The 13,820-nt window shown below is 36.8% G+C and overlaps 1 protein-coding gene across 3 annotated transcripts in view; it reads right to left on the bottom strand.

The window, feature by feature from the left end:
• LOC128996345 (insulin-like peptide receptor) overlaps positions 1-13,820 on the bottom strand; it is a 137,192-nt gene that overhangs the window by 25,826 nt on the left and 97,546 nt on the right. For all 3 annotated transcript variants that reach the window (XM_054421615.1, XM_054421613.1, XM_054421614.1), the window contains exons 3-9: positions 12,874-12,974; positions 11,510-11,695; positions 9,364-9,522; positions 8,050-8,152; positions 4,281-4,450; positions 2,417-2,615; positions 613-726 (exon numbers count right to left, since the gene is read on the bottom strand). In XM_054421615.1, the coding sequence (XP_054277590.1) occupies positions 613-726; positions 2,417-2,615; positions 4,281-4,450; positions 8,050-8,152; positions 9,364-9,522; positions 11,510-11,695; positions 12,874-12,974 (1,032 nt within the window). The remainder of the gene's footprint in view (positions 1-612; positions 727-2,416; positions 2,616-4,280; positions 4,451-8,049; positions 8,153-9,363; positions 9,523-11,509; positions 11,696-12,873; positions 12,975-13,820) is intronic.

The raw sequence follows: 13,820 nt of genomic DNA on the forward strand, positions 1-13,820 counted from the left end.
CCGCTGTTATTTTAAACCAGTGCATCACAAAATCTTCTATTTACTATTTGGTCTTTTACTCCTAGGGAAGCAACCAGGGCCGTATTTCCCTAATAGCAGATAAGGCGGCCTTGAGAGCCATGGCCTGAGAGGGTCCTCCTGAGTTATATTTTTTGCTTGGAAAATGAATTTTGCCAATACAATTTGTTATGGAGAATTATTTAAAAAAGTATGTGAGCTATTTGATTGTCCAGCCGAGCCTTAACTCTTGTGAGCAAAAATTATAATTTTGCCACGGTTATGAGAAACAATATTCATGTCTCCACAAAACCTGAAAGTGTTCTTGATTGAAGACATCGACAATGGAGGGGCCTCTCTGGAGTGAGCCACCGGGAGGCCACATGGATTCAAAATACGGCTCTGGAAGCAACCTAACAAAGATTTATGCAATGTAATGTTGCTGATGCAATTTCTTTTAAACTTTTATTTACAATATTTTGTTGACAGATGGGTTAAATTAATATTTCATGAATATACACTTGAAAAGATCAAGCCTAGGATACACTTTTCTAAAAGGTTTACTCTTCCCACTTTATAGATGCAATTAATTAGAATGAACCATCATCAACTTACTGCCGCCTCTGATTTGTATTTCCAAGGAGCCTTTAATGAACGTACAGTCTCGTAACTTCTGAGCCTTGGCTATACTGTCCACACTCGCCCCAGAACATTCCTTCTTGCAGTAGCCTGCGGAGAAATAAATTCATCTAATTATTTTATTTTTTTGTAAAGATGCCTTTAGGCCAGGGGATTTTAAGCATTTTGCAATGGATGGGTTCTTGTAGAACATCCTAAAATAAAGATTCTCCCACTAAAGAAAGAGCTAGTAGCTCCAAAGATTCTGATTTTATTTGTGCATTTTCATATTTTTTCATCAATACAATAAGGCTTTTGTTAAACCTATCCATTACAAAAGTCCATCTAAATTTTTGTTACCTGAATTCTGTAATTAATCACTTTTACGCGTTTTTTTCTGAATTAGGAGCATTTGTCTTCCGTGTTATCCTCATGGAAAATATTAATGTATAGTAAGGATGTAAACTAGAGCAAAAGGGCTTCATTAAAACATATTTATTATGGTGCAGACTTGCCTGAGAAGGAGAAAGATATTTTAAAGGAAAGCCAAGAGGCTGATAGAATTTTTTTGGAAAAGCGGGTAGAGGTCAGCTGATCTCTTCAAAATACTCTCTGAAGAAGTCCTAGCCGTTTTGTGACTTTGAGTATCTACTAGCCCCTGAACTCTAATATAACTTTATCTGGTGAGCTAGCTGACCTCCATCTCCTTGTCCAAGAAATATGAATGGGATAGAGTCCATTCTTGCACATAAACACAAACAACTTAACTAATATTGTAGTCATTCTATCTTTGGGTATGTGAGGATTTTTTTGTGTTTTTGTACCAAAGGAACTCCTCCCCAATCATGTGAGCCGGCTATCTGTAAAAATATGTATATGTCGATTGTTTATCTAAGCCTATATAACTTGAAAATTTCATTGCCAGCTTTTAGAAACTAACCAAATACTACTGTTCACCCAAAGCAGAAAACCATAAATACTTATTGAAATGTTTTATATCAGGTGCGAACCTGATGCAAGATTTTTCCTAGACCTCTAAGTAACCTAAGGGTAAAAACACAGTGGAGCAGGGCAGGTAGCTGTAGCCTGGCGGGTCGCTTACTCGCTTACTGCGATGTAGAATTAAAGCACGCGTTGTTATGGGTACGCACACAGTCGCGCCTAGCAGGTAGCCGACATGGTAGCAGTAAGCTAGGCGGCAAGCTAGAAGAATTGCCAAGTCGATTGTTTGGGAGCTTCAAGCGGGGAAGGCTCGACTGGGGCATGCGCAAATAGCAGAACTTGACAGCCACGTGTTCTCGAATTCGCAAGTTCCACGCGGGATCTTTCACTGCGCATTCTTTGTATACGGGGTGTTGTTTGTTTTAGTTAATTTATTTGGATGTTGTTTTTTTTTTACATGAAATAAAATAATGGACGTAGACAAATTAATATCAGAGGATATTATCCGTGTGCCATTGTGGAAACAAGCCCATCCGGACCACCACAAACGTCACGTACTCAACGATCTGTAGAATGAAATAGCGAATGAACTAGGATTCAAACAAAAGTTTATCCTGTACCACTAATATTATAAGTGATAATGTTAGTATCGGCGGCTGACAAGCGACTATACTGAGCGCCACTGTGTGTATGTCCCAGCTACCCTCCTGGTAACCAGCAGTAAGCGAGTAAGCGACCAGCCAGGCTACCAGCTACCTGCCCTGCTCCACTGTGTTTTTACCCTAAGACAGAGTCAATAAAGCAGTAAGACAATTTCTAAATTTGCAAGTTTGCTCCGGTGTATTTGATATTAACCAACCTTGACAAGGTTTACAGACGTATCTGCCGTGCTGTTCTTCTTCCTCTAGATATCCGGCGGGACATTGCAGGATACATTCCCTGTCAGGTATGAAGGGCTTCCAAGGATAATCAACCATATCAACAATATCCTGGCTGGTCTGACGAGGCTTTGGCATCCGATGGCATTCCTGCTCCGTCACACATCTGCGGTTCATGTACTGCAACAAAGCGACCAATCAGCAATTGCCATTGGAAATAGAAATGCAATTGTTATCAACAACAGATAACCGGAATCAGCACCACACAAACAATTACTGTCCAAGAGATACACAGATTTAGCGAGTGCAAGAGAACTGGTCTTATGGAACTCATAAATTAATTCAGTAATTCAGGGTCAATAAAAGTGTTGAGGCCAGTGGTAAAGTCTACCTGGCATAATCCTTTTCTCCCCAACAGAACCAGACCAGGTATTTCACTGGGAGGGGGTGGTCAAGTAAAGAGGGGAGAAAGAGAGAGAGAGAGGAGGGTGAAAATGACTGTGACATTGTCGTTTGTTTTTGGCACAACCAAACACTCAGTAACAGAACACACCTCAACGCCATACTTTGTAAACCACTTTTACATCTGGCATCTGTACAGTAGAACCTCTACACTATCAATACCTGTCAAACACAACAAAGTAATATATAAGACACAACAAGTTTGGTGGGCGGTGACATTGTTGTTGTTTTTGGCACAACCAAATACTCAGTAACAGAACACACCTCAACGTCATACTTTGTAAACCACTTTTAAACACTTGGCATCCGTACTAGTAGAACCTTCTTACATTTTAATGGGAATATATTTTCAAGTACATTTAAAAATAAACTATGAATTACTCAAAAAAGTCAAAACCTGATTGTTTGTGTCTTATTAATTTGTCTGTTGCTGATTCTGTATTGTTTACTGAAAAAAAGTAATATTTCTGTTTCTAGTTTAAATTTTCTGTTGGTGATAACGATTGTTTATCTTTTGCTGATTCCTAAACCCCCTTTCTCAAAAAACGTGGCTTGGTGAGTCGCTGATGAGCTTAATCAGCCGCTTTTTCAGTATCGGGTCATGTAACTTTTCTCTGAGTTCCCGTCTGAATTTGGTAAACTCATGAATCATCAAAGGCTTATGGATTTCCTAACCACTAGACTAAGCTGCATTATTGTCCTCATAGCCTGTGGATACTTTAAATCGAGCGCTTTAAGGGCATTTGGCCAGTTGTGTTGTTGAGTGTGGTTTAGTGTAGGAATTTAAACAGTGGAGTGGAATAATAATGATAAGAGTATTTTGACTTCTATGAAAGAACCTATAGTTTGGAATCCACTAGGGCCTACACAAAAACCATAATGACAGAAACAAAGAATACAATGCATAGAAATAAATTCAATCTTATTTCAGCAAAAATTCAAATCAATCTTCAATCTTCAATCTTCCCTAAAAGTTTTAACAAAAAAAGAAAAACCTAATGGCAACTTTAGGAAACTGTCTTTAAAAATTGTAAATTGACGCTACTACTATTCTTAATGAATGTGTAAATAAAGATTAATTGTCTATTGTCTATTGTCTTTTAATCTAAAAATGACTAGTACCATTGGAAGTGCTTCTCCACATAACTTAACATAAGTATGCTGCAACACAAGCCGATAATCCATCATCTTTATCACACACAACCTGGGTTCCTGTCGCACCCCACCCTCAATAAAATATCAATGCCTCCCTGGCTCTCCACCAAGTCTGTCAGCTACTTATCAAATCAACAGGCCGTTACACTCAGTGACACTTTGTAATGATCAGCTCACTCTAACTGTAATCACAGTAAACATCAGTTAGGTAATATGCTGTATGTTTACCTTGAACGTGTCCGGTGGGCATTCGTTGATACACTTGCCTTCATACAAGACTCCACGGCATGCGTAACAGTCCGACTCTGTAGGTCCGAAACATCCTCCAAGACAATTCTCATGACAGCAATGATTGGTGCTGTTACATGCATTGCCTCCAGTGCAGTTGCTGGGACATACTGTAACAACAGTCAGTTGGTAAGTTTACATTTATCATTTATCTATATAAATAAAATTAGAGTTTTGTCTGTACATTGCTCAGAATCATAAACTTTTAGGTTATTTTTACGTTTTATACATTAAAGAAACCGAAACAAGTCTCATCTAAATTTCTGTCTGTCTGTCTTCCTGTCTGTCACGGCCCATGAGACATTTTACGCGGACTTCACCTGAAAAACGAGAGTACCTATCAAGTTCCAAATCATTTTAATGTATTCACTGGATTGGCGAGATTGTCTTTAGCAATTAAAATATGGCGTCACTACTTTGTAAATAAAATGACGGACGTTTAAAAACTCAATTTTGTGCGATTTTTTGTAAAGTTTTCCCAATGTTTATCACATATTCATCTATGAAATAACGAACAGCTGTTCGAATCAAGATTATTTCTTCTAGCTGTCACTGATGTGTTTACATGGAATGTTGTTTACAAATACCGCAACCATTTCCGATCAAGTTTTGAAAGCAAATCCAAACCAAGTAAGATTAAAAACGTTTTTCCTTACATAACGGATTTAATTAATCGCAAGTGCAATAATTTGTAGGGCATCCGTAAATGAAAATAGAGATTCTTTGTTTTTTAAATTGTTCTTGAGTTTTGATAACCGGGAAAAAGACCTTGAATCAGTGTTGTATATGGCTGGGAAACTTATCTACATTTTTTTAATGAGCGTTTTCAGTCAAGACTCGGCACACGACCGACGCGCGTCTACATGTCCATAGTAAAAATAAAAGTAGGCATACCGTGTATTTGTGTTTTATTCGTCATGTGTATAAGTGTACAGTTCGTGTATGTGTTTCAAAAACTCCAAGACGCACCTAATGGGGAAGCTCAAGACCTTATACAGTAGACCCCCTCTTAACCGACCCTAATGGGACCGGACCTAGGTCGGATAACTCAAAAGGTCGGATAAAACGGGCAATCCCTAAAATCATAACATAATGAAGTGCTATTCATTTGGAATTATATAATCATTATTTTGAAGTCATACTTGCATTATTTATAAAATAAACTACTCTTATCTCCTTTTTCATATTGATAGAAAAGTCACAAATAAACACAAAACACAGTTAAGTCAAATAGGCCTACTTTCAGTGCATTATAATACTAGGCAAGAGTCAATAAAATTCCTATTTTAATAACTTTAATACTGTAATGTATTAATTGATGCTTTCCAAATACATCGTATTACAGTACACAACCTTTTGTCGACATTAAAGAGACAAGCGACCATTTTGTTACAAAACAGGACGTTTATGTATAGCCTCTTACTGGAGGCTCCAGGCACAAAAACTATCTTGACCTTGGAGTTGTTAACCCCCTTTCCCTTCCTTCCTTACAAGTTGCGTTGTTTGTTTACTCCTGCGATAAGATAATCAGTTCTCAAAATCGTAACGCACTTTATGATGTTATAAATTTGCCGCACAGATAACAAATCAGATCAGATGTGCTCGAGCTACGAACGATGATGACAAACTGACAATAGGCTATGCTATATTTTTTGTGCTCAACACAAAATAACTGATTCTTAGTCATATCCTGTGGAGATAAGCGTATGGTTCAGTTCTCATCGCCCAGCGTGGGAGCGGAAATGACGAGATTCCTAGAAAGCGGCGGTTAAACCGAGCTGCTCTCAAATCAAGGTCGGTTAAAACAAACTGTATTATTTTACGATCGAAGGCGGATAATCCGATTATCGGTTAATACGAGGTCGGTTAAGAGGGGGTCTACTGTATTAGGACTGATGATGGCGATGTAATTTTGCTGAAATGCATCTCCTGTAATAGGATACATTAGGATCGACCGGCGGACACAGGTTTTTATTGATTGTCATACCGACCCGGAACAACAACAAACAACATAAAATGAAGTTGTGTATAATAGTTTGGCCAGCATATCTGAAAATATGCAAACCCACTGCTGTTTTTATATATGAAGGTTTCAACTGAATACTAAAAGATCCCCGTGCGTAGAACGGGTACACAGCTAGTATATTATTAAAATCTGTAATGGAATTACTTTTTTGATGGATAGAGTCTCAATTACTACAAGATCGTGCCACTCATCCTACCCTCATCTTAGTATTAAAGTACTATAAGTGTTTGAAAAGGGCAAGAAAGTTTTTTTAGACGCTTTAAAGTAAATTTTATACAAGGACAATAAAAACCATAACATGATTGTATAAATAAAAAATTTAGTTAATATTGCCTGTATAGATTTAAATATAAGCAGTTAAGCAAGGTAAATTTACTGCCTGACTTAAGTAAGCAATTTTTTTAATTTACATTAAACATTCAATTTTGACAAGAACTAATGCTATTTCAAAGTTCTTACTTCCAATATAACCTGGCAAGTAACAATTCAATGGTATTTATAAAAACTAAAATGTAAACATGTCATATTCATAATCATATTCAAACATATTTATTCATCAAAACTCATGTACTTTGCATTAGTGGTACAGTGAATAGTGTCAAAATGCATAAATAAAAATACTATTTCCATTTTTGTGTTCTGTGTTTCTTCTATTTAATTTTTAATTTCCTTCCGCCTATCAACACTCATAATATTTTAAAAAAAGAGCTTGTTCATGAAATTTACTTTTGATGTTTTATTACTTTTATATTAAGTAATATTTTATAACCATACAAAACTAAAGTGTCCGAGTGTCCCTACAGTTTACCCATCAGCATTATACCCAATCACTTTAATTTCTAGACTTAACTGTTCAAAGGGTTTCAGGTTAAAATCTCATTTGTTATGAACTAATTTAGGTGATTCCCCTTGTGAAAATCTAAGCTGATATTAGGGCAACTGGCAACTTAATTATCTATCTATCTATCTATACTATTATAAAAAAGAGGTGGTGTCTGTGTGTGTGTATGGGAAAAGTAAACGCGAAAACTACTGGTCGGATCGGGCTGAAATTTGGCATGATGATAGCTCACATTCCCGATTAACATATAGGCATATTTTTATCCCAAAAATCCTTTCGGGCTCCTCCCCAGTGGCTCTGGAGTTTCCCATGTTAACCTTATGAGAAATGAAATTATTGAATCTTAACAGCTGTTTCAATTAAACAAGTTGGTTCTGTTCTGTGATGTTCAATAGCATTAAAGTTACAAGGATTACCAACAGGGTGCAGCACTAGCACTAGCACTATTATTTCTTTTACATTTATGACAACAGCAAAAGGTGAGTGAGCGTAGCGAACGAACTTCAACCTGGAGGCGAGTGAGCGTAGCGAACGAGCTAACCTGAAGGCAAGTGAGCGTAGCGAACGAGCTAACCTGAAGGAAAGTGAGCGCAGCGAACGAGCTCCAACCTAAAAATGAGTGAGCGTAGCGAACGAACTTCAAAAAGAACCGAAATTTCTTAAACCATGTCCTCACTCATAACTGCTATAAGCATTTGATACTTATATGCCAACCCCGTACAAAGGACGGGTACTCTGCTAGTTATATATATTTCTTTCATTAATTTTTTGATATCTTGTGGAATAATCTTATACAGAATCTTTTGTTTTCTATTCATGTTCATGTTTGTAAGACTCGTTACCTTTCTGACACCTGCTAGGACTCCAACAAAGATGTTCCTGGGATCCAACCATCTGCATGCATTCCTTCGGACAGATTGGACACTCGTTTTTCTTCTTGTTACTCTGAAAGAAAAGAAAAAGAACTGTCTTGTGCACTTGGAAACTCAAAAAAGGTATAAGTATTTTTTTTAGATCCTACATCACAATACAAATAAATAAAATATAGGCTAGCATGAATAGTCATAGAATTTAATCAACTTGAAAGTGCAACTTTTAAATAGGCCTATATCAAATAGTTACTGTAAAGAAAAAAAGAAAAAAACATATCAACAGCTTACTCTGTTTTGATATTTCTTTCAAGCAAAAATTACACTTGTGGGGGAGCAGTTATTTGCTTTGACTATTTTTTTCAAATCTTTGCCTATTATTTTGATTTATTATACAACTTACCAACTCCAGAAAAAAAACTATAGCACAATTACTTAATCTTAACTTAGGATTCAAGTATGTTTCAATATTGTACAACAATTAACAGCACATCATTTCACAACAATTTTGATTTAATATACTGTACCAGTACCTACTTGAAATTTGGTTTAATTGGGAGATTGGTGTTGTTGCATCAGGGGGTAGTTATTTCCAAAGATGCAATGCTACTATACATTCAGAACGTAAGCCAATATTTTTGCCTGTTAACCCTTAGAGTGCCAGGCGAAAAATAAAAGTAACGCTCAAAAAATGCCGATGATTTTTCCCGAAGGTCGCGCTAAAAATGCCGAGCGCGATCTGGCGATTTTTAGGTTAAAATTTTGTAAAAATCGAATTTTCGATATTTCGACCAACGAAAATCGATGTATTGCATCTAATAACTTTCGACTCAATGTTAATATATGGGTTAAAAGAATCCGAGTATCCATTCGGTTGTTATGACAACTGTTCGATCATTACGAAACGTCCGGTCAGCCGGACGTTGGCACTTTTGGCTCGTTCTAAAAACGTCCGGTCGGCCGGACGTCGGCACTTTTGGCTCGTTTTAAAAACGTCCGGTTCCCCGGACGTTGGCACTCAAAGGGTTAATTTCAACAAGACTAAGATTTTACAGCCTATTTTGCCCATAGAAACCAATGTTTTAATTAATTGGTGTTCATTACATTTAAAATCCTCTTGTCTATATTTTCATTCTATATTGTTTTATAGTCTTGAATCAGATTTTTTACAATACATAAACAAAAAACGTATCCCGCTAAACCTCCTTCAGATCTTCCATTTAAAACTCCTCTTTTCTGTTAAACCAATTGTGTAGATATGAAACGAAACACTATGATCTATCTTACCCTTATAAAGTGTATTTCCTCCTTTTTAGCGTCCGGTCCTTTTGGAGCTTGTTTCGCGATGAGGTCCCAGTCTATGGTGTCAATATAGCAGAGCATTGGATTCTTGACAAAGTAAACTCCACCTCGCATGATGTCAGTTAGAGATGATAAGCCCAGCTCCTGCAAAACACAAGTAATTATGTAGACTAGTTAGCTTAATCCGTAGGAATAGACGCAGAGTCCCAAATGTTCCCTGCTAGCCCCTAAGACTGATTACTGGCCATCAGGAGTAATATAACCAAAGCTTAACTCATTGGCATTGATTAGGGGACATTAACTCATTGGCATTGATTAGGGGACATTAACTCATTGGCATTGATTAGGGGGCATTAACTCATTGGCATTGATTGGGGGGCATTAACTCATTGACATTGATTAGGGAACATTAACTCATTGGCATTGATTACGGGACATTAACTCATTAGCAGTGATTAGGGAACATGGTGAGCCGGTTGTCACCACCTCCCCCAATCATAAGGAATATTTTGATAAATAAAATTAATGTTATGTTTATGTATGGAATTAACCTCATGTCTTTCAGATGAGTTTTGTCCCCCTACATCTAGCTTTAAGTTACTATACAAGTATTGTTAGTGTAATACAACATTAGGTCTGAAGTAAGGCATTGTCTCCACTGTCAGAAAATATCGGTTCAGAATGAGAGGGACTGCTGAGAAAAATATGAGTAAGAAACTTAGACACAGTTTTCAGTTGGTCACAAATTGAACCGTATAAATGTACCATTATGTGTACATAATGTAAAGTCCTTGTTGAATATCAATAACCAACTAAAAATTACCAATTTATTTAAGGTATGGACACTATTAGCTGTGTTTGAAAACAAATATGAGCAAATTGTGAGTGTAGAATTATTATCATTATCAATTGAGCTGGGGACACCACCAAGGTGTGTATTTTAATCCAAATATGAGTAAAGAATGGATAAGAAGAGATGATCTGTGTAGCTTTGTTACTGACTAAGATCAGCTGTTTCATTAGCCAGGATAATTTATGGAAAGTCCAATAGCTTTGTCCACGCAAGTGTGTTTTTGTATGCGCCAAGCACATGAATCTTAGCGCATGCCTTGACACTGATGGACGCAAGTAACACATACGTCAAGGCATACCCGAAATGAGTCCAATGAAGCTCCATTTTATAGCGCAGAGTGTCTAGCGCAAGACAAATAACTGGCTTTGGATTTCTGTGCCTTTCAACAAGCAACTGCTTTACATATTTTCCAAGTCGTCCATGTTGTAGTTGTTTGAAGCAAAATGTATATCAAACAAACCTCAGAATTCATAGAAGATTATCACTCGCATGTATGTTTGTGGGACATAATATGTGGTAGTAAATAAAAAAATAAAATAAATTTGAATAAAATAAAATAAATTTAAAATAAATTTAAAATACATATACTGTATATTTGAATAAGGCCTAAATAAAATAAATTAAAAATAAATCAAATTAAACAAGACAATTACTTGTTTTATAGCACTCCTTCACAAATTTAGTAGGCTACGCCTTGATTTCCTACGTTTGTGAAATTTTCTTGACACTAAATATACCGTGCCAATTCCTCAGTCCTATCAAAATAGCTTTGTCTTCATCCAACTAGGAAAAGCTATCTAAAAAGTGAAGAAAGTGAGGCATGAGTGTGGACAGCTAAAAGCTATGCCTCAAAGCGCTTGCAATACTGCATTCGTTAATGCATGTAGAATTGAAAGCTGAAAGGTAGGTTGAAATTGAAAGCGCACGAGTGTGGACATAGCTACTGATCAGGGTCAGCTGGGTCCAGATTCTAACTGTCAAAAAGCTACTGACTTTTCTAAATATCAATTCAGCAACCTTTGATTGTTAAGCGAGCACTATAACTACTCAGTTACCCAGAATAGAGCAAGATGTCATGTCTAGCTTTGTCTCTGACTAAAATCTGTTGTTTCTTTGGCCAGAATAATTATTAAAAGCACTATACTGACTCAGCAGCTTGAGTTACTTCTTAAACGCACAACCGCCAATAGCAAAACTTCTTCATGCACAATGGGCAAAGCAAACCTATCAAGAGACCTAGTCTAACCTACATCTAAACAGAACCTCAAGACAGTTTACCTGAAGATGTAGCATTTCGAAGGCGACCAGTGCATAGTCAAAGAACAACTCGTTGCCTCTTATTACTGACAGGTTGGGGAACAGTTTACCAAGTGATCGCAGCCCGTTGACCCGATACAACAAGATGTAGCCAGTCACCTCCCTCAGCTCTGGGAAAGATAGGTTCTCATACTCGTTGGGGTCCGCCTGGAAAAAATAATATATACAATATAACAAATTATGAGGATATAGTCTAAATCCTTGTCTTAATACTATCTAACAATGATGTTTTATTAGAAAGCATTATTTATTTATAGCCCTCAAATGTATTTATCACAAATTATACCTGAGGCCACAATCACTTTTGCTCGGGATTGAACCAACAAATTTAAAATTTGAAGGGAAGCACTACAACCACTCAGCTACCCAGATAATTTGGCCTCGAAGCTGATTTTGACAGATCAAAATTATAGTTTAGGCTACAAAGCTTAGTTTTATTATTTTTTTAATATCCAAAGGACAACTGCATTTTTAGAGGTCTAAGTTCAATCATCAGGCTGAATTTGAGATAATATGTATAAAATACTTTCTTGAATACAAATGGAAACCTTATTGTTCTGTGAACATATAAAGTTGAAGTAAAAAACTACAACTCCATTAAAAACCATAAGGCTCAGAGGAAATAAGTTACAAGAGGCTATTACAAGATCCAAACCCCTATTTCATTTATAATCCGTTAGAACTCCGGGTTGTGCAATCAAATAGATTTTCTCCAAACCAGTAGATTTGACAAAACCTGGCAATTGGTGTGGTGTTGTAGGTTGGTTATGGATGGGGGTTTATATTATGAACATAATAGAGAACATAATATGAACTTGTAACCTGGTTTTTTACTGAAATTGACTCCTTTCACAGGGAAGCAAGATATAGAGGATACATTCAATGGTACACGTAAGTGGTGTCTATCACCAGTGGCTGGTGTCTAGAACAAATATTCTATTCATCGTCCCCTTCCACTCTTCTTTCCCCTTTACCACATCTCGTACTACAACGCTTACGCTGGAAGACCTTGTGAGCTCTTAAAAAATGCTATGTGGCCATCCCCGTTCATGCTCTTCTTTGCCCTGTACGAAAAATGTCTGCGCCACCATATCGTATACTCTGTATCTTGCTTCACTGTGCTCCTTGTTTATTCTTGTTCAATTAGTGATAATTTTCCCTTTGTCAAATGTATTCTTGTTTATTTTGTTTCACATAAGTTACGACAAAAGAATCGGACAGTTTTGCTGAGGCCCAAACAAGTCCTCTGAATGGCAAGTATTACACAAGATCTGCAATTTAACCTATTAAAACTTTATTGTAGCCTAATCATCTGTTCAACTCACCTTGTCTATTAGCACAATTTGCAGAAATCCTTCGATAACTCTGCATCCTATCAGCTGGTTGAACTGATCAACTGAATTCCGGATATCTCTACTCTGGCACACTGAAACATACGACAAACTTGTGTTACAGAAGTAGGAAACATACAAAGCTCTCTAGCTCTAGGTTACAAATATACATGTACAACAAATAGTTGTAACATATCTGACCATCATAAAAAACAAAGCCTAAATATCTGTGAAGAAAGCCACATATACAGTACGCTGAAAGGTTAGAAACACCTCAAACAGAATTAGACTACTTAGTCCAAATAAGTAATCTAAAGAATTTGCAGTGGTACAAATTACAGTACAAAATAGGGTTAACATAATGCTATATATTGGGTTCATAAATCAACTGATTTCAATAATATGGATAAAAATAAAATTTCTTGTTTCTCTAAATATTTAAATAGAGTAGTTGACAAGTAGAAGTTTTCTGGACCATAAAATGTGTTTTTATTGAGAAGAATTTAGGGTTTAGAAGCATGGATGATAGCAAAAGTTAATGGTATTTGGGAGGCTGAGAGAGTAGCGTTTTTTGATAATCGCATTGTTAATGCTGACGCTCCCTCTTACGCCAACCAAGAATGGGGAACAATATCTCGAAACCATGCCGTTCAGAAACACAATAAATATGACAAAGCAGCCGAGGACATCAGAGGAAGCTTCATACCATTAATATGTTCCACAGAAGGAGTCCCCCACAAAGAATATGAAGCGTTTCAGAGGAGAACAAGCAAAGCCCTGGCTGTAAAATGGAGAAAACCATACTCCCAAATTATCGGATGGTTGAGGATCCAAAGCCAGCTTTCCATCATTCGAGCAGTTTCGCTTAGGCTACGGGGAACTAGACAAAAATTCGAAGCATTCAGTTTGAAGATAGTGCCGCAATTCCTCCATTGCTCTAT

The sequence above is a fragment of the Macrosteles quadrilineatus genome, unplaced genomic scaffold, assembly GCF_028750875.1.
Source record: "Macrosteles quadrilineatus isolate MER2022 unplaced genomic scaffold, UCM_ALF_1.0 Scaffold_6__1_contigs__length_79288215, whole genome shotgun sequence".
In the NCBI taxonomy this organism is placed as follows: Eukaryota; Metazoa; Arthropoda; class Insecta; order Hemiptera; family Cicadellidae; genus Macrosteles; species Macrosteles quadrilineatus.